This window comes from Abramis brama, assembly GCF_963993115.1.
Source record: "Abramis brama genome assembly, chromosome: 21".
In the NCBI taxonomy this organism is placed as follows: domain Eukaryota; kingdom Metazoa; phylum Chordata; class Actinopteri; order Cypriniformes; family Leuciscidae; genus Abramis; species Abramis brama.
In genome coordinates, this window is record NC_139983.1 from 34,407,076 (window position 1) to 34,426,584 (window position 19,509).

Genomic DNA, 19,509 nt, shown 5'->3' on the forward strand with positions numbered 1-19,509 from the left:
ATAAAAACTTTTTTCTTTCGCTTCTGGAGTGAAATATTTTCTGGAGACGTGGTGGATGGAGGGATGGATGATATATGAGAGTTAGAGGGATGGATGGAGAGATAGATGAGAGATAGAGGGATGGATGGAGGGATGGATGGAGAGATAGAGGGATGGATGGAGGGATGGATGATATATGAGAGTTAGAGGGATGGATGGAGAGATATATGAGAGATAGAGGGATGGATGGAGGGATGGATGGAGAGATAGAGGGATGGATGGAGAGATAGATGAGAGATAGAGGGATGGATGGAGGGATGGATGGAGAGATAGATGAGAGATAGAGGGATGGATGGAGGAATGGATGGAGAGATAGAGGGATGGATGGAGGGATGAGAGATAGAGGGATGGATGGAGGGAGAGATGGATGATAGATGAGAGATAGAGGGATGGATGGAGAGATAGAGGGATGGATGGATGGAGAGATAGAGGGATGGATGGAGGGATGGATGGAGGGAGAGATGGATGATAGATGAGAGATAGAGGGATAGAGGGAGGGAGAGATGGATGATAGATGAGAGATAGAGGGATGGAGGGAGATAGAGGGATGGATGGAGGGAGAGATGGATGATAGATGAGAGATAGAGGGATAGAGGGAGATAGAGGGATGGATGGAGGGAGAGATGGATGATAGATGAGAGATAGAGGGATGGATGGAGGGAGAGATGGATGACAGATGAGATAGAGGGATGGATGGATGGAGGGAGGGATGGATGATAGATGAGAGATAGAGGGATGGATGGAGGGAGATAGAGGGATGGATGGAGGGAGGGATGGATGATAGATGAGAGATAGAGGGATAGAGGGAGATAGAGGGATGGATGGAGGGAGAGATGGATGATAGATGAGAGATAGAGGGATGGATGGAGGGAGAGATGGATGATAGATGAGAGATAGAGGGATGGATGGAGGGAGAGATGGATGATAGATGAGAGATAGAGGGATGGATAGAGGGAGATAGAGGGATGGATGGAGGGAGGGATGGATGATAGATGAGAGATAGAGGGATAGAGGGAGATAGAGGGATGGATGGAGGGAGAGATGGATGATAGATGAGAGATAGAGGGATGGAGGGAGATAGAGGGATGGATGGAGGGAGGGATGGATGATATGAGAGTTAGAGGGATGGATGGAGAGATAGAGGGATGGATGGAGGGATGGATGGAGGGAGAGATGGATGATAGATGAGAGATAGAGGGATAGAGGGAGGGAGAGATGGATGATAGATGAGAGATGAGAGATAGAGGGATGGAGGGAGATAGAGGGATGGATGGAGGGAGGGATGGATGATAGAGGGATAGAGGGAGATAGAGGGATGGATGGAGGGAGAGATGGATGATAGATGAGAGATAGAGGGATAGAGGGAAATAGAGGGATGGATGGAGGGAGAGATGGATGATAGATAGAGGGATGGATGGAGGGAGAGATGGATGATAGATGAGATAGAGGGATGGATGGATGGAGGGAGGGATGGATGATAGATAGAGGGATGGATGGAGGGAGAGATGGATGATAGATGAGAGATAGAGGGATGGATGGAGGGAGGGATGGATGATAGATGAGAGATAGAGGGAGATAGAGGGATGGATGAAGGGAGAGATGAAGGGAGAGATGGATGATAGATGAGAGATAGAGGGATAGAGGGAGGGAGGGATGGATGATAGATGAGAGATAGAGGGAGATAGAGGGATGGATGGAGGGAGATGGATGATAGATGAGAGATAGAGGGATAGAGGGAGATAGAGGGATGGATGGATGGAGGGAGATGGATGATAGATGAGAGATAGAGGGATGGAGGGAGATAGAGGGATGGATGGAGGGAGATGGATGATAGATGAGAGATAGAGGGATAAAGGGAGATAGAGGGATGGAGGGAGGGATGGATGATAGATGAGAGATAAAGGGATAGAGGGAGGGAGGGATGGATGATAGATGAGAGATAGAGGGATAGAGGGAGATAGAGGGATGGATGGAGGGAGAGATGGATGATAGATGAGAGATAGAGGGAGATAGAGGGATGGATGGAGGGAGATGGATGATAGATGAGAGATAGAGGGATAGAGGGAGATAGAGGGATGGATGGAGGGAGATGGATGATAGATGAGAGATAGAGGGATAGAGGGAGATAGAGGGATGGATGGAGGGAGAGATGGATGATAGATGAGAGATAGAGGGATAGAGGGAGGGAGGGATGGATGATAGATGAGAGATGAAAGATAGAGGGATGGATGGATGGAGGGAGATGGATGATAGATGAGAGATAGAGGGATAGAGGGAGATAGAGGGATGGATGGAGGGAGAGATGGATGATAGATGAGAGATAGAGGGATGGATGGAGGGAGATGGATGATAGATGAGAGATAGAGGGATAGAGGGAGATAGAGGGATGGATGGAGGGAGATGGATGATAGATGAGAGATAGAGGGATAGAGGGAGATAGAGGGATGGATGGAGGGAGAGATGGATGACAGATGAGAGATAGAGGGATAGAGGGAGGGAGGGATGGATGATAGATGAGAGATAGAGGGATGGATGGATGGAGGGAGATGGATGATAGATGAGAGATAGAGGGATGGAGGGAGATAGAGGGATGGATGGAGGGAGATGGATGATAGATGAGAGATAGAGGGATAGAGGGAGATAGAGGGATGATGGAGGGAGGGATGGATGATAGATGAGAGATAGAGGGATAGAGGGAGGGAGGGATGGATGATAGATGAGAGATAGAGGGATAGAGGGAGATAGAGGGATGGATGGAGGGAGATGGATGATAGATAAGAGATAGAGGGATAGAGGGAGATAGAGGGATGGATGGAGGGAGAGATGGATGGATGATAGATGAGAGATAGAGGGATAGAGGGAGATAGAGGGATGGATGGAGGGAGGGATGGATGGATGATAGATGAGAGATAGAGGGATAGAGGGAGGGAGGGATGATGATAGATGAGAGATAGAGGGATAGAGGGAGGGAGGGATGGATGATAGATGAGAGAGAGGGATAGAGGGAGATAGAGGGATGGATGGAGGGAGATGGATGATAGATGAGAGATAGAGGGATACAGGGAGATAGAGGGATGGATGGAGGGAGATGGATGATAGATGAGAGATAGAGGGATAGAGGGAGGGAGGGATGGATGATAGATGAGAGATAGAGGGATAGAGGGAGATAGAGGGATGGATGGAGGGAGAGATGGATGATAGATGAGAGATAGAGGGATAGAGGGAGATAGAGGGATGGAGGGAGATGGATGATAGATGAGAGATAGAGGGATGGATGGAGGGAGATGGATGATAGATGAGAGATAGAGGGATAGAGGGAGATAGAGGGATGGATGGAGGGAGATGGATGATCGATGAGAGATAGAGGGATAGAGGGATGGATGGAGGGAGATGGATGATAGATGAGAGATAGAGGGAGATAGAGGGATGGATGGAGGGAGATGGATGATAGATGAGAGATAGAGGGATAGAGGGAGATAGAGGGATGGATGGAGGGAGATGGATGATAGATGAGAGATAGAGGGAGATAGAGGGATGGATGGAGGGAGATGGATGATAGATGAGAGATAGAGGGATAGAGGGAGGGAGGGATGGATGATAGATGAGAGATGAAAGATAGAGGGATGGATGGATGGAGGGAGATGGATGATAGATAGAGGGATAGAGGGAGATAGAGGGATGGATGGAGGGAGAGATGGATGATAGATGAGAGATAGAGGGAGATAGAGGGATGGATGGAGGGAGATGGATGATAGATGAGAGATAGAGGGATAGAGGGAGATAGAGGGATGGATGGAGGGAGATGGATGATAGATGAGAGATAGAGGGATAGAGGGAGATAGAGGGATGGATGGAGGGAGAGATGGATGACAGATGAGAGATAGAGGGATAGAGGGAGGGAGGGATGGATGATAGATGAGAGATAGAGGGATGGATGGATGGAGGGAGATGGATGATAGATGAGAGATAGAGGGATGGAGGGAGATAGAGGGATGGATGGAGGGAGATGGATGATAGATGAGAGATAGAGGGATGGAGGGAGATAGAGGGATGGATGGAGGGAGATGGATGATAGATGAGAGATAGAGGGATAGAGGGAGATAGAGGGATGATGGAGGGAGGGATGGATGATAGATGAGAGATAGAGGGATAGAGGGAGGGAGGGATGGATGATAGATGAGAGATAGAGGGATAGAGGGAGATAGAGGGATGGATGGAGGGAGATGGATGATAGATAAGAGATAGAGGGATAGAGGGAGATAGAGGGATGGATGGAGGGAGAGATGGATGGATGATAGATGAGAGATAGAGGGATGGAGGGAGGGAGATGGATGATAGATGAGAGATAGAGGGATAGAGGGAGATAGAGGGATGGATGGAGGGAGGGATGGATGGATGATAGATGAGAGATAGAGGGATAGAGGGAGGGAGGGATGATGATAGATGAGAGATAGAGGGATAGAGGGAGGGAGGGATGGATGATAGATGAGAGAGAGGGATAGAGGGAGATAGAGGGATGGATGGAGGGAGATGGATGATAGATGAGAGATAGAGGGATACAGGGAGATAGAGGGATGGATGGAGGGAGATGGATGATAGATGAGAGATAGAGGGATAGAGGGAGGGAGGGATGGATGATAGATGAGAGATAGAGGGATAGAGGGAGATAGAGGGATGGATGGAGGGAGAGATGGATGATAGATGAGAGATAGAGGGATAGAGGGAGATAGAGGGATGGATGGAGGGAGATGGATGATCGATGAGAGATAGAGGGATAGAGGGATGGATGGAGGGAGATGGATGATAGATGAGAGATAGAGGGATAGAGGGATGGATGGAGGGAGATGGATGATAGATGAGAGATAGAGGGATGGAGGGAGATAGAGGGATGGAGGGAGATAGAGGGGATGGATGGAGGGAGGGATGGATGAAGTGTGAAGCTGTGTGTGAAGCTGTGTGAAACTGTGTGTGAAGCTGTGTGTGAAGCTGTGTGTGAAGCTGTGTGAAGCTGTGTGTGAAGCTGTGTGAAGCTGTGTGAGGCTGTGTGTGAAGCTGTGTGTGAAGCTGTGTGTGAAGCTGTGTGAAGCTGTGTGTGAAGCTGTGTGAAGCTATGTGTGAAGCTGTGTGAAGCTGTGTGAAGCTGTGTGTGAAGCTGTGTGTGAAGCTGTGTGTGAAGCTGTGTGTGAAGCTGTGTGTGAAGCTGTGTGAAGCTGTGTGAGGCTGTGTGTGAAGCTGTGTGTGAAGCTGTGTGAAGCTGTGTGAGGCTGTGTGTGAAGCTGTGTGTGAAGCTGTGTGAAGCTGTGTGAGGCTGTGTGTGAAGCTGTGTGTGAAGCTGTGTGAAGCTGTGTGTGAAGCTGTGTGTGAAGCTGTGTGAGGCTGTGTGTGAAGCTGTGTGAAGCTATGTGTGAAGCTGTGTGAGGCTGTGTGTGAAGCTGTGTGTGAAGCTGTGTGTGAAGCTGTGTGAAGCTGTGTGAGGCTGTGTGTGAAGCTGTGTGTGAAGCTGTGTGAAGCTGTGTGTGAAGCTGTGTGTGAAGCTGTGTGAGGCTGTGTGTGAAGCTGTGTGAAGCTGTGTGTGAAGCTGTGTGAGGCTGTGTGTGAAGCTGTGTGTGAAGCTGTGTGTGAAGCTGTGTGAAGCTGTGTGTGAAGCTGTGTGAAGCTGTGTGAAGCTGTGTGAAGCTGTGTGTGAAGCTGTGTGTGAAGCTGTGTGTGAAGCTGTGTGTGAAGCTGTGTGAAGCTGTGTGTGAAGCTGTGTGTGAAGCTGTGTGAAGCTGTGTGTGAGGCTGTGTGTGAAGCTGTGTGTGAAGCTGTGTGTGAAGCTGTGTGAAGCTGTGTGAAGCTGTGTGTGAAGCTGTGTGTGAAGCTGTGTGTGAAGCTGTGTGTGAAGCTGTGTGTGAAGCTGTGTGAGGCTGTGTGAGGCTGTGTGAAGCTGTGTGAAGCTGTGTGTGAAGCTGTGTGTGAAGCTGTGTGAAGCTGTGTGAGGCTGTGTGTGAAGCTGTGTGAAGCTGTGTGTGAAGCTGTGTGAAGCTGTGTGAAGCTGTGTGAGGCTGTGTGAAGCTGTGTGTGAAGCTGTGTGTGAAGCTGTGTGTGAAGCTGTGTGAAGCTGTGTGAAGCTGTGTGTGAAGCTGTGTGTGAAGCTGTGTGAAGCTGTGTGTGAAGCTGTGTGAAGCTGTGTGAAGCTGTGTGTGAAGCTGTGTGAAGCTGTGTGTGAAGCTGTGTGAAGCTGTGTGTGAAGCTGTGTGAAGCTGTGTGAAGCTGTGTGTGAAGCTGTGTGTGAAGCTGTGTGAAGCTGTGTGAAGCTGTGTGAAGCTGTGTGAGGCTGTGTGAGGCTGTGTGTGAAGCTGTGTGTGAAGCTGTGTGAAACTGTGTGTGAAGCTGTGTGTGAAGCTGTGTGTGAAGCTGTGTGAAGCTGTGTGTGAAGCTGTGTGTGAAGCTGTGTGTGAAGCTGTGTGAAGCTGTGTGAAGCTGTGTGTGAAGCTGTGTGTGAAGCTGTGTGAAGCTGTGTGAAGCTGTGTGTGAAGCTGTGTGTGAAGCTGTGTGTGACGCACCGGTGCTGATGAAGATCTCCATCTTGTCCTTGAAGGGCTGAAGATGTTCGTCGGATGAGTTCTCACACACTTGCTGAACCTCCTTCACACACCCTGCAGGAGAAGCACATGAGCGTCACACACACACTGAGCTGAAGACAGACCGGCATCATCTTATTCTCTTAACCCTCGATCCAACGACGTTGTAGAATTCATTTCTACTCATTTCCTTGTTATTCAGAATAAAATACAATATATTGCTCTGTGGGAATTATGTTTTTAAGTCACATGACATTTGAATGTCCCTGTTTAACCTCATCTCTAAACATCTCTTCTCAGGGGGATTTTTGCAGCATCTTTGATCAGTAAATTAAATCTTTTTATTCACAAATCTGCTTTTTCTGACATAGGTTTACAGTAAATTGAGAAAATATGAATGTCTCCATATGGCAGCGCTGCAGCTCAGTGGGACTGCAGTGATGGATTTCCCACTGGGATGTTTTATAGATAGTAGCATCAACAATATGATTGCAGTTATTTATTTATTTATTTATTTGAAGTGTTTATTGTAGCATAGTTGTATTTCTGTATAAATAACACATTGATTTCTTCTTTTCAGAAATTAATACAGCAATACTTCATGGAAAGGGCGATGGGAAGAGTGCAGATTTAGCTCTTCCATGTGATGAGAGTGAGGATGAGTCAGGAATGATAGGGATCTACTTTTGTAGTTCCAAGTAAATACATCTATACATTTCTACAAGAAATGTGCAATTCAGTAGATAGAAAGAAAATCATAATTTTATAGAAAACCAACTTTTTGACATTAATTCCATTAATTAATTTTTATTTTCAATCAAATGAGTTTGTGCTTAAAACAAGAACAAATATCTGACAATTTGCTTTAAACTAAATAATCTTAATGACTCCATTATTATTCTTTTTTTTTTGGAAAAATCTTTTTTGATTTGAAGCTATTTCATGTAATATATATATATATATATATATATATTTTTTTTTTTTTTTTTTTATTTCATGGTTAGAACATAATGTGCTCCATAGAGGGTCAAGGCAAGACACTACTTTTTATTTTATTTATTTTTTTTTCATGCACTGTCTATTTTGCTTCTATAACACTGGTCTTCTTTTAGCCTAACGGAGAGAAAACAAGTGTGTATTTTATTGCACTTGATCTATTAGCGTCTATAGATTTTGAGTCAGAAATCTCCACTTCAGCAGCTTTACACACACACACATAAATTGTAAACAACTGTTTTCAACACTGATAATAATCATAAATGTTTGTTGAGCATCACATCATCATATTAGAGTGATTTCTGAAGGATCATGTGACACTGAAGACTGGAGTAATGATGCTGAAAATTCAGCTTTGAATAAATTACACTTTACTATATATTCACATAGAAAACAGATGATTTACATTATAATATTTCACAATATTACTGTTTTTTTGTATTTTTAATCAAATAAATGCAGCCGTTGTACGCAGAAAAGACTTCTTTTAAAAACATTAAAAATCTTCCCGATCTAAAACGTTTGACGACACACTGAGAGCACGGTAGTGTGACATCAGGAAGGATATGAACTAACGGGCTTTGTATTAACGAAGCGCAGGTGAGTTCTGCGTATCAGATTACCAGCACATCCATAAACGAGTGAAACGAGAAACATGAGCAAGAGGTGTGTGAGTCTCATCTCAAACAGATGACTATCAAAGACGAGCGCGGAGACGTTTGGAGCGCGTTCAAACCTAGCGAGAGCAAGAATGCTTTTGATTAGCAGGGCTGGATGTTCTGCTGAGTTTTCTTAATGATTTCTTAACGATCATGACGACAGTGAGTTTGATATCGGTCTGATGCCACAACAACATCATCTCAGTGACGACACGCATGCTGACGACAGACAGAAGAGCGTCTCACACACACACACACACACACACACTACCAGTCAAAAGGTTTGGATCGGTAAGATTTTTAATGTTTTTAAAAGTCGTCTCTTCTGCTCACCAAGAATGCATTTATTTGATTAAAAATACAAAAATAAAAACATTAATATTGTTAAATATTATGACAATTTAAAATAACTTTTCTATGTGAATATATAGTGAAGTGTAATTTATTCCTGTGATCAAAGCTGAATTTTCAGCATCATTACTCCAGTCTTCAGTGTCACATGATCCTTCAGAAATCACTCTAACTTTCTATTCATCAAAGGATCCTGAAAAAAAAAAAATTGTACACACCTGTTTTCAACACTGATAATAAAAAATTAATGTTTTTTGAGCATCAAATCGTCATATTAGAATGATTTCTGAAGGATCATGTGACACTGAAGACTGGAGTAATGATGCTCACAGGAATAAATTACAACAGAAAACAGTTATTTTAAATAGTCCTAATATTTAACAATATTAATGTTTTTTTGTTTTTTTAATCAAAAATCCCGAACGTCTGAGCGGCAGTGTGTGTTACTCAGTGTGTGTTATTCGCGGTCCTCTCAGACTCAGGACACTGTGAAGCAGATGCCGGATGGAGTGTGTGTTGTTTGTGCTCGACAGAGTCTTTGTTGTGCTGCCAAACAACTGCGTTCACACACACTCACAGAGCGGAGAGAGAACTCTCGGCCTCCTCGCAGCGCCAATGTATGGATATGTTTAGCATTAATGAATCTAGTAAATACCTGCATGTGTTTATCATTGATCTGCGCATTAATACGCATTTTTATAAAGCTGTGTTTTTATATAGACACAACACTCCTCATACCTTTACAAAACTGCAATTGATTTGTTCTCTGGAATAACAACGTGAAGATTCAGCTTTACATAAACTCTACATGAATAATAATTACCTGTAAAAAAAATTGCTATTTCTTAAAAGTCGGCATGAAATGGATTTTTTTTTTTTAAATGCATCTTATTGTGAATAATTCATCTATGCACATGTCAGTGTTATTGATATATATTAATACAGTTTGGGTTATTTTGAATAAACGTTTCACACTTTAATTTTATGAAAGTTTAAGTAAATGTTTTGCTTTTTTGTCATTTTTATTATTTTCTGTGTTTTTTTATGTCTTTTTATACATTTTTATTTATTAGTTCTAGTTCATTTAGTTTTAGTTATTTCAATACTTCAAGGTAAACTACATGAAAATTAGAAATTTTGCAACTAGCTGAAATTATATATATATATATATATAAATATATATATATATATATATATATATATATATATATATATATATATATATATAAATATAAATATATATATAAATATATATATATATATATATATATATATATATATATATATATATATATGGAATACATATATACATACACACACACACACACACACACATTTATTCAGTTAGCATTAAAAAACAATGTTTATTTTTTAGTTTTAGTTAACAATAATAACTGGCATATGGTTTCATTTAAAGTCCCCCTGTAGTCAATCATTTTATCCCTTAAAATTCATCTTTGATCAGCAAAATTACATATTTAAATGTTTTTCTTTGAAAAAAATGTCTTCATGCCTTAAAATATCTTGAGTGTAACTCGACACCCTTGCCTCATTTAGTATGCGCGGCTCTATGAATATGCAAATGAGCCCCGCCTCCACTCACTCACTCAGCTCAGAGATCCACTGGTTGACGATCACACGTTGATCTGATTGGTTACAAGGTAGTTTGTGACGTCAGAAACACCAGCGATTTCAAAGCGTGTTTTTGAGACTGTCTTTGGTTCACTGCAGTTTTAAGGAGGAAATACTCAGCAATGCTGTCGACTTATGAATTTACACATGGTTTGTCTTAAAGCATATTAATAGACACATAAACAACATTAAAAGCTGGAACATTAAAGTCCCCAAAGGGGGACTTTAAAATATTGTGTAATCAAATTGTCATAACTGGATCTCCCAATCAAACGTCAGTATGCATGATTCTCCAATCAGTGAGTGCGCTTAAACTCCGCCCCTTTCTCAGTCCCCTGTAAGCCCCGCCCTACACTGGTTCTTTTTGAGCGTTGCAGCGATGACATCAAGACTAACTCATAAAATAAACATAACTCGACGATACTTTGACGTTTTGTTCTTCAATGTAAACTGCACACACTCTCACCCCAGGCGGTCTTATTTAATAACTTTCATTTACAAAAACAAACATAACAGCTTCAAAATTCACGTCTTCAGTATGGGTGTGTGTGATTTACGCTGTAGAATGAATAATAACACACTGAAAATGTTCAAATAGACCATCTACTGCGGCATCACGGAGACCGACTTCATGAATGATTCTTCCCACAAAGCTTTGGTTCCAGTGGCTGTAAACCTCAGGTAGCAAACGCTGCGATTAATCCCGAGAGCAGATTTATCTCGACGCGCCGGCCTTGGCCCGTCAGAAGCGTAATATATACCGAGCTCTGACAGCGCTCTGAGGTTGTATATAATTGTGGATTATCTGCTGAAATTCTTCGGCTTTGCTCTGATGGAAATGATCCACTGCATGCTATATAAATAACCCCGCCAGACGAACGTCTCGTCTCCTGAAACACTTTCCAAAACATGACGTCTAAAGCCCTGTGAGCCGGAGCTTGTATGCGTGTAAAAGCATGGTTTTGGTTAATTCGCTCTTTCATCATTGGAGGATACGAGGAATGTCTCTATTGTCTCGACTCGGGGCATATGGGCTCGATTGATGCGCTACTTAATAAAATAAATGCAGAGACCGATGTGGAGTAAATGACACGCAAACATGCATTGTTTTCTTGCTTAGTATTTTAATATCTAAACATTCTGGCATCAAGATGCATTACTTGAGAAGCAAAATGACTGAAGATGTTAAGTCTTGTTTTCTGAAAAAATCATCAAAATGAAGTGAGTTTGTGCTTAAAACAAGAACAAATATCTGACAATGGGGCAAAAAAATAAAATAAAATAAAAATATTTTATTTTTAAAACTTTTCTGACCCCAATGGCAGATATTTGTTCTTGTTTTTCAAGCTTAACTTTGATTTTTAATAACATCTTCAGTCATTTTGCTCCTCCAGTAAATGCATCTTGATTTGAGAATGTTGAGATATTTGTGCTGGAAAACGAGACAGAAACACTGAGGAGGAAGAGGATGATTTTGAGAACTGCAAATAATGATGTTCTTCCTCCTCAGTGTTTCTGTCTCGTTTTCCAGCACAAATATCTAAACATTCTCAAATCGAGATGCATTTACTGGAGGAGCAAAATGACTGAAGATGTTAAGTCTTGTTTCTAAAAATGTGTCAAAATGAAGTGAGTTTGTGCTGAAAACAAGAACAAATACCTGACAGAACTAAATAATCTTAATGACTCCATTGTCATTCTTGTTTTAAGCACAAACTCACTTCATTTTAATATTTTTTTCATAAAACGAGACTCAGTGATTTTGCTTCTTCAGTAAATGCATCTTGATTTGAGAATGTTTATATATTTGTGCTGGAAAACGAGTGAAACCCTGAGGAGGAAGAGGATAATTTTGAGAACTGAAGGCTCTTCATCTGGAAACGTTCAATAACGGCCAGTCCAGAGCTGTTATTCTTTGATACTCATTACTCATGCATTGATGTTTGTCTGCTGTCATTAAAATGTAAGAAGAACAGCTGTGCTTCCATGTGCTTTCCGCCTCTGAAGTTCCTTTTGTGTTTTCATTATTTTGCCCAAAGTTGCCTGGATATTCCCGAGCATGGAGCGGTTAGTGGGGTTTTGTTTTGGGAATTGCGGTCGCGCTTCCCAGGGAAATTACACGCCCTGCCAGTGGCTTAATCTCAAACTGGAGGGGTTTTATGTTCTTCCTCGGCCGCTTTAAAGCTGCGCAGACTCTGAGTTATTAACATGCTTTATTCTCTAAACAGAAAAGAGAAAATATTAGACATTTTTAATGCTGCAATTCAAGCTAAGATGCAACTGACTCCTGACAATGATGCTTATCTGAATTAAATATATGACCTTCTGTTTTGAGCTGCAGGAACGAAACACGAAAGACACAGTACAAACAAACTCCACTGCAGAAATAGAGCCTCTTTTAACCCTGGCGAGAGTAAAGGAGCAGAAACACAGATCGGATTTCTGCTAAAGCTGAAGAGAGCAGCGTGGAGGGCAGTCGGGTTGTCTCAGGGCATCTCCGTCTCGCTCTCGTCTCATCGTTCAGACATATAACGGCCCCTGAGAACGACCCCGTGTCGCGACCCCTGCGCCGGGCCGTGTCACACGCCACGGGTGTAACATCAGCAAACACAAACACTTAAACACACACGAGACGAGCTGGCACGACCAACTACTGACTTTGACAGGAACGTTCTCTCAAAGTTATGGACAAACGCAACATTAATAGAATTTATCTGGGGCCGGATTCACGGAGATCTTCCTAAGAAAGAAGTTAAGAAAATTCTAAGAAGTTTGTAAGAATGTTCCTAAGTGCAATTCTTGAAGTTTTTCTTAACTCCAGACATCTTAATTTTTTACTTAAGAAAATGGCAGGTGTTATTTGGTGTTATGGGATTGAAAGGCAGGAATCGCTGAAGACTCGCTGAATAAAAAACACCTCAAAGCCCGTCTTTTTGCGCTGCAGATTCCTGTAGATTTCATAATAAAGCTCCTTCCACACGGAGTCCGAAATTTTCGTAAGCGTTTTTCGTATTCGTGATTCGGCGGCTCTGAAGTGTCAAAACACCATTCAAAACGCTTGAGCTACGGATGCGGAAAACGCCGAAAATCGAACCCGATCCGAATTTTTTTATGACGGACGAACTTTTCGGAGACCGTGTGCAAACGTGATCGTGAGAAATGAGGTCGTATTTATTTTTTAACATGCAAAAATTTCGAACGTGAATATTTCGGACTCAGTCTGCAAGGAACTTAAGTGTGCGGACTATTTTAGTCGTGACTGGCTTGACGGGAGTGAATCCCTCAGCATTGTGTTCTTAATACGCCGTGTCGTTAAAATGGTTATTTTAAAAGAGCCCGTCTCAAGATGCAGCGCGTCTTTCCCATTCATTAGCGCTCCGTCTTTCTCTAGAGTGAATGCCTCGCTAGTTCTAGCTTGAGTGAGCGCATCATATACGCGTAAATGATCGATCAGTGTCACTTTAGAGCAGGGTTTCTCAACCTTTGCCGACTGCGACCCACTTTTTTGGTATGCCAATCATGCGACTCACTAAGGCGGGAAGTAAATCAATAGCCTAACTGAAACGCCTCTTCAGACCTAGGCTACACCGTAGGCCTATATGCTTCTTATTATTAATTTCACAAAAACACAAATATTTTCAATAAGTAGGCAGACTATGAGGCAAACTGATTTTTTTACTCGCGTTAAAGTGACGCTTGAGACCACCGGATCATATCCAGACGCGGTGGAATCTGGGAAAGTGTGACTCGTAGTGTCGCACACAAACTAGCTGTTGTCCGTATATTCCTGCTTTGTTTCTGTGGCGGCGTACAGTATAATAATGTCTGGCATAGCAATAGGGCTAGTGTGTGTAACATTACGTAAAGAGAGTAGGACCTTGTCCATTCAGAGCCGTTCGCGGCAATAAGTGAATGTGATTGTGATAGGACAGCGTTAGAAGGTTACGGCAATAATGATTCAACGTACGACATCCGAAAATACGATTCGTTGGAGGACCGGCTGCGTTTACATGCACAACTTGAGTTTCAATCGGACTGAATTCATTCCGATTGATGAATGTTTACATGAACGCTAAACGTGATCGGGTTGATTTCAGTTTCCCGCTGTTTGCGCATACTAACAATTCTCTTACATTGGTTCTTTATTTGTTTTATACAGCAGATTTAATAATTTAATATCCATTTCTGGTCATAATTTGGAGTAAATGAGCATATGAATTGTTGTGCTGTGATTATTATATGCATCACGCAGTAAAAATCGTGTGTGGATGAGAGTCTGAAGCCAGCACGGGTGGGCCGCTGTCCTGCTCCACTTCACTGGGAAAGGAGGATTATAGGATGACGGGACACTCATTTATACAGCACTTTATTCAACAGGAGGAACTGCTCGTTCAGCGCGTCATACATCAGTGCACATGCACAGTCCTTTCAGTGTCGGTTTTCAATCCGATCAAGTGTTTACAAGTCCTCTCGATCGGATTAGAAAAGGAATAAACCGACCCTTTCAATCCGATCGAAGTTTCATTCGACTTGAGCTCATTAGGGTCGATTAAAGTGTTTTACATGAAGGCTTTTCATACAATGCATTTAATAACCATTTATTTAGTTGCATGTAAACGTAGCCTGTTGCAATGAGCCTTTTGTGAAGCGCACGTATTGGCTGTGCCGGTGTGACACCGAGAACACAGAGAAAGTCCCGCGACCCCCTATAGAGTGATCCGCGAGCCACTAGTGATGTTACATGTTCGTTCACGGCAGTAAAACACTTGGATCTGCAGATTCCCAGTCCGGCTGGAGCAGAAGCAGGAACATATCAAAGGAGGAAACCGCGTCTCGAAAGCCTCACACGTGTACGTCAGATGCACTCGCTCCAGAAACTCTCTCTTCACCACCTCGACTTCCTCTCCGCTCTCACTTTAAACAGAAATGACTCGAGGAATAATTAGGAACACTTGCAGCTCTTTATGATAGCATGGCATAAATATTTATCCCTGTCCAGAAACACTGAGTCGTAGGTGCGTTTGCAGCACTCTCCTTCCGATCTCATGCCAACGCCCGAGGACTCGCACGCCAGACGGGGTTTTTTGTTGTGGTGTGGATCAAATGCTAAGGCCCTTGTTCTGTATTTATTGTCCTGCATTTTTGTGCTAATAAGTGAGTGACAGACAGCTCGAGGTGGGGCGGCAGTGGTTTTGTAGCCGTTTCGTGTTTTTCCCTCGGGTCACTGAGGATCAGAGTTTTTAACAACGATTCTCAAATGGAGGGGAATGAGGAGAGAGCATATCTAATTGCTTTCATATGCCATATTATTGGCTGATTTAAATAATTGCAGACACCAGGGGCTGGGGGGGCGTGACCTTTGACCCCTGCGGCGGCCCCGAGCACAACTGTGGTAAAAGCGCTTTTTTTCCAGTGTAAAACCAGTTTCATGAAAAGAAGTTGCTTTTAAATGGACAGACGGGGTGTAACGACACTGAGGAATTGCAGCAAAATCATTCGGATAAAGGATAATAAAACGTTTGAGCGAATGATTCAATGACTCACTGAAATCAGCGGCATCACTGAAGCAATGAGTGAATCAATCTAATGAACTGTTTAGTGATTCAAAAGATTCACTGGAATGAATCACTGCTGAGCCCTGAGCTCATGATTACAGGGTTCGAGCAGATACTGTAAAAAGAAATCCAGGACTTTTCAAGCTCTACTTTTTTGGTTTTCAAGGACTACAATCAGAGATCTCGCTTATCAAACAACGTCTTTAGTATTTTTTAAGGATTTTTAAAACTCACCTTACAGATTGAAGGCATCCAAAATACAACTTATAACGTATTTAATAATATATATTAAATACAAAGTTTATAATGGCTATTATTGTTCAATAAATAATATTTGATATTATAATGTTGGCGTAATTCGTATCGAGAAAAGGTCTGAATTTTGTGTGAAAAGATTGTATTTGTGTTTTTTCGGAAAACAAATATTGTATTTCAAGCAAGTAAAGCACTTTTCAAGTGCCTCTTCATAAATATGGCTGTTTTCAAGGGTTTTCCAGGACTTACATTTCAAAAAGTCACATTTTTAAGCACCTTGTACGAACGCTGTAAATAAAGTCGAATGTCTGAGCACCTTTTGTACCTTGTGAGACTGTCATCTGTCCATCTCCAGCATTAAATCACACACCGGCGGATGGGACTCATACCTGTCAGCTCTTTCTTTAGCTTGCGAAGGTCTTTTGCGAGATCTTCAAACTTGACCTGTGCAGCGTGGAAGAGATCTTGAGGTTCAGGCAGCGGGAAAGCGCTCTTCTCTGTTCCTGCATTCTGAAACACAACAACAACAACAACAACACAACCTTTCAGAAAAAAAGAAAGAGAAACCGTTTGCTTGTGCATAATAGAATTTTCTTACTTGGTATCTTTGTCTTGTTTTCTATTACAAATATCGAGCCTTCTTGCTGACATTACCATTTAGGTTAAGAAAACATTATTTCTGAATCTTCTATGAACGTTCAAAAGTTGTTGTCTTTTAGTTATGTGAATTTTTCGGGATCATTCTGTTTCATCATTCTTCAAACATTATGGGAATGTTACTTTTGAATGTTCTCTGAATGTTCCGAAAAAAAGTAGCAATATTTAAAAAGCGTTAGACAAACTGAAACATTAAAAAAAAAAAAATCCATAAACGATGTTTTGAGAACATTATGAAAGACTAGATACTTTGAAAAGACATTATATAAACGTTACTGGAAGAATTGTTTCCTGTTCGCTGAGAAAACATTCTTAAATCAAGACACATTTACTTGAGATGTTGAGTCTTGTTTTCTGAAAATTGATCAAGATGAATGTTTTTGCTTAAAACAAGGACAAATATCTGCCAATGGGGTCAGAAAAATAATCTAGTTTATAACCCTTTGAATTAATTTTTTTCTGACTCCATTGACAGATTTTTGTTCTCGTTTTAATCTTGAACTCATTGAATATTAACAGATTTTCTTAAAATCTTCAGTCATTTTGCTCCTCCAATAAATGCATCTTGATTTAAGAATGTTTAGATATTTGTGCTGGAAAACGAGACAGGAACACTGAGGAGGAAGAGGATCATTTCCTCTGCACCACCAGAACTCTGATTTCTTCAGACGGCTTTGCTTTGATCAATGTTAGTCATTTATGGGGTTAAACACCCACTGAGAGCCGTTTGGGTGATGAGCAGGGAAACAGTGTAAACGGCCGTACCTCGTCCATGTTCCTCAGGTAGTAAGACACCACATAATCCACCAGGCTTATATGATTGTCCTGATGGGAAAAGGAAAGAATTATTAGAGGCTGAGGTGACCGTATCACATTCAGGTTTATAGTGTTATTATTTTAATACCCTGCTCTTGACATCTTTTAATTTAGGAAGAATCTCCAGTCCGAACCCATCCGCCTGTCCTCTGGTTCTGTTCCCACCGTTCATGTAGTTTCCAAAGGCCAAAATGACCCCGATCACATCCTTCACACTGTCATTCTCGAGAAACACCTGTAGAAGCACAGCAAACACTTACATCCTGCAAGAACACCAGTGAACTGCGCATCAATGCTGTGTCACACGACCTCATTTTGTCACTGGTATCATAGAAATATTTTTTTTCTGATTTCATTACATTTTTAATCCTTACAGTTTTTTTTTTGTTTTTTTTGGTGGAAGTTCAAAGAAATAATGATTAAAGAAGATCATGTTTGATGTTCATTACTTTGGAATTGGAAGGAATAATCAAATATAAACATACTAATTCAAAACGTCTTGCACCATGCAACAATAATTATTTCAATCAGTAATATGCTACACCATCACATGACCTCATCTTGTTGCATGTCTACTTAGTGAGAGGTTTGCATATACATTTTATTTCTGACTTTATTATGTTTATGTATTTTGCATTATTTTGCTATTTGTAAATAGTTCTTGAAGAGTGTGCATGTGCTATTATTATTATTATAATAATATAACCGAATCTTATTTGCGTATGGATATAAGGGCTATTATTATTAATTTTATTATTATATATCCGAATCTCATTTGCATATGGATATAAGTGCTATTATTATTATAACGGAATCTCATTTGCATATGGATATAAGTGCTATTATTATTATAACGGAATCTCATTTGCGTATGGATATAAGTGCTATTATTATATATCCGAATCTCATTTGCATATGGATATAAGTGCTATTATTATATATCCGAATCTCATTTGCATATGGATATAAGTACTATTATTATTATAACAGAATCTCATTTGCATATGGATATAAGTGCTATTATTATTATAACGGAATCTCATTTGCGTATGGATATAAGTGCTATTATTATATATCCGAATCTCATTTGCATATGGATATAAGTGCTATTATTATATATCCGAATCTCATTTGCATATGGATATAAGTACTATTATTATTATAACGGAATATCATTTGGATATGGATATAAGTGCTATTATTATATATCCGAATCTCATTTGCATATGGATATAAGTGCTATTATTATATATCCGAATCTCATTTGCATATGGATATAAGTGCTATTATTATATATCCGAATCTCATTTGCATATGGATATAAGTGCTATTATTATATATCCGAATCTCATTTGCATATGGATATAAGTGCTATTATTATTATAACGGAATCTCATTTGGATATGGATATTAGTGCTATTATTATTATTATTATAATAACGGAATCTCATTTGCGTATGGATATTAGTGCTATGAAAAGTGCTGTTCATGTACGTAAGAACGAGCCTATTAGTGAATCTGGAAATAAAGCAAAATAACTTTATTTTATAAGGAAAAATGAGAATTAGTCCTCAAACGCCAAAGGATCTGGCATTAATTAAATCTCAAACTGATTCATTAAGAGAAGTAATTACTCCACCACCTGCGTGACATCATTAACCAACTTTGCAACATTAAATCTAGCGGCTTCATTTCACCTTGCAGACAGTAGAGATGGTCTCCACTTTACGCCGGACCGCAGACATGGAGTCCACAAACACGGCCCTGAAGATGATGCAGTGAGAGCGACCAGCGAAGTCCGGGATCTGGGAGAGTTCGTACAGGAATCTGCACAGCAAGATGAAAGAGAAAACCCAGAACATCAAAGAGGTCACAGCGTCTTCACACGAACACACAAATCTGGATGTAACTAAGTGCACTTAAGTGTAATTACGTCAAATATTAGCGGCACGAGTCACAGAGACACACAATCATGTGCAGAGATCG

At 41.1% G+C, this 19,509-nt stretch overlaps 1 protein-coding gene across 1 annotated transcript in view; it reads right to left on the minus strand.

Annotated features, from left to right (window-relative positions):
* LOC311071663 (formin) overlaps positions 1-19,509 on the minus strand; it is a 58,329-nt gene that overhangs the window by 11,832 nt on the left and 26,988 nt on the right. Inside the window, exons 9-13 of the mRNA XM_084096130.1 lie at positions 19,221-19,350; positions 17,612-17,758; positions 17,473-17,532; positions 16,440-16,560; positions 6,585-6,677 (exon numbers count right to left, since the gene is read on the minus strand). Coding sequence (XP_083952256.1) covers positions 6,585-6,677; positions 16,440-16,560; positions 17,473-17,532; positions 17,612-17,758; positions 19,221-19,350 — 551 coding nt within the window. The remainder of the gene's footprint in view (positions 1-6,584; positions 6,678-16,439; positions 16,561-17,472; positions 17,533-17,611; positions 17,759-19,220; positions 19,351-19,509) is intronic.